The 1,251-nt window shown below is 76.9% G+C and overlaps 1 protein-coding gene across 1 annotated transcript in view; it reads right to left on the bottom strand.

The window, feature by feature from the left end:
• Nucleotides 1-928, bottom strand: part of NXPH3 (neurexophilin 3) — a 4,357-nt gene extending 3,429 nt beyond the window's left edge. Inside the window, exon 1 of the mRNA XM_049635870.1 lies at nucleotides 469-928. Coding sequence (XP_049491827.1) covers nucleotides 469-522 — 54 coding nt within the window. The 5' untranslated portion in view covers nucleotides 523-928. The remainder of the gene's footprint in view (nucleotides 1-468) is intronic.
• Nucleotides 929-1,251: the final 323 nt, after the last annotated feature.

Here is a 1,251-nt window from a genome sequence, read left to right on the forward strand (position 1 = left end):
CCCCCCCCCCCCCCCCCCCGCCTGGACAGCCTCCGCGCGCTGGCGGGACCCAGGTCCCAGGCCTTCTGGGTCCCCGAGGTCGGAGGAGAGCCCACGCCCCCAGACCTGGCAGGTCGTCAGCTCCGCCACCCACCCCCACTCCCCTTCCGCGCGTTCCGGGGCGCCGGGACGGGGTCGAGTAACCCTCGGCGCCCCGCTGCTGGCCTTTTCCCTCGTGCTGGTCGCACCTCCCGCCACCAGCGGCCGAGTGGGTGGGCCAGCCGAGCACCCTCTCCCCGCCCCTATTAACCCTTGCGGTCCAGTCTCCGTCCTCGGACCCGCCCTCTCCCCCTCCACCCCCCACCCCCGGCCTCCGGGCTTCCCCTCCATCCCGGCGATGTCGGGGGGTGGGGAAGGGAGAAAGTTTCCGGGCTCTCCCCCGTCCTCCGGGCCCCCGCCCCTCCGCGCAGCTCCCCGCGGGCCACTCACCAGATAGAGGCTGCCCTGCACTAGGAACACGAAGCAGCAGCGAGTCAGTTGCATCTTCCTCCTCTGCTCTCGGGTCCCTGTCTCTCCTCTTTTCCTGCCGGGCGCCCAGGCCCTTGCCTCGCCCCTGCTCCTTCAGGCGCGCCGTCCCATGCTCCAGTCCCCGGCGGCTCGCGGCCCTCCCCTCTGCCGGCCGCCCGGGACCGACCCCGCCCCCTCCGGTCCAGCTGTGCGGCCGCCGCCGCCCCCCTCCCCCGGCCCGGCTGCGCGCGGCGCGGCCCCCTCTCGAGGTCCCAGATGGGCGCCCCGCGCGCCTCGAAGGGCCCCAGCCGCGCGGTGCCTCTGCCGCTCCAGATCTGCGCTCGGCGCCCCCCCGCGGTCCAGCGGCGCCGCTCTCGCCCAGATGTGCTGGGGACCCGCGCGCGCGCCCGTCCCTGGCGCTAATTCCCCAGACCAGACCGCCCCTCCCGCCCCGTCGCGGCGCGCCCCCTGGCGGACGCCCCTGGCCGCGCCGGGCCCCGCCGCCCGCTCCCCGCGCAGCACCCCGCCAGACTGGAGCGCTCCTGGCGCCCAGGCGGCTCGCGCTTCCTCGTCCCTCCCACCGGCGGCGGCGGCGGCGGCGGCGGCGGCGGCAGGTACGGTGAGCCCAGCCGGTACCTCCGGAGTTAACTCCTCCCCTGCCGGCCCGCAGCGGGGGGGACCTAGGACGAAGGCGGCCGGACGCGGGGGCGGAGGAAGTCTGGGCGAGGAGGGGAGAGGGTGGTGGCCCGGGGATAGGGACACTAC

Source organism: Panthera uncia, chromosome E1, assembly GCF_023721935.1.
Source record: "Panthera uncia isolate 11264 chromosome E1, Puncia_PCG_1.0, whole genome shotgun sequence".
Lineage (NCBI taxonomy): Eukaryota > Metazoa > Chordata > Mammalia > Carnivora > Felidae > Panthera > Panthera uncia.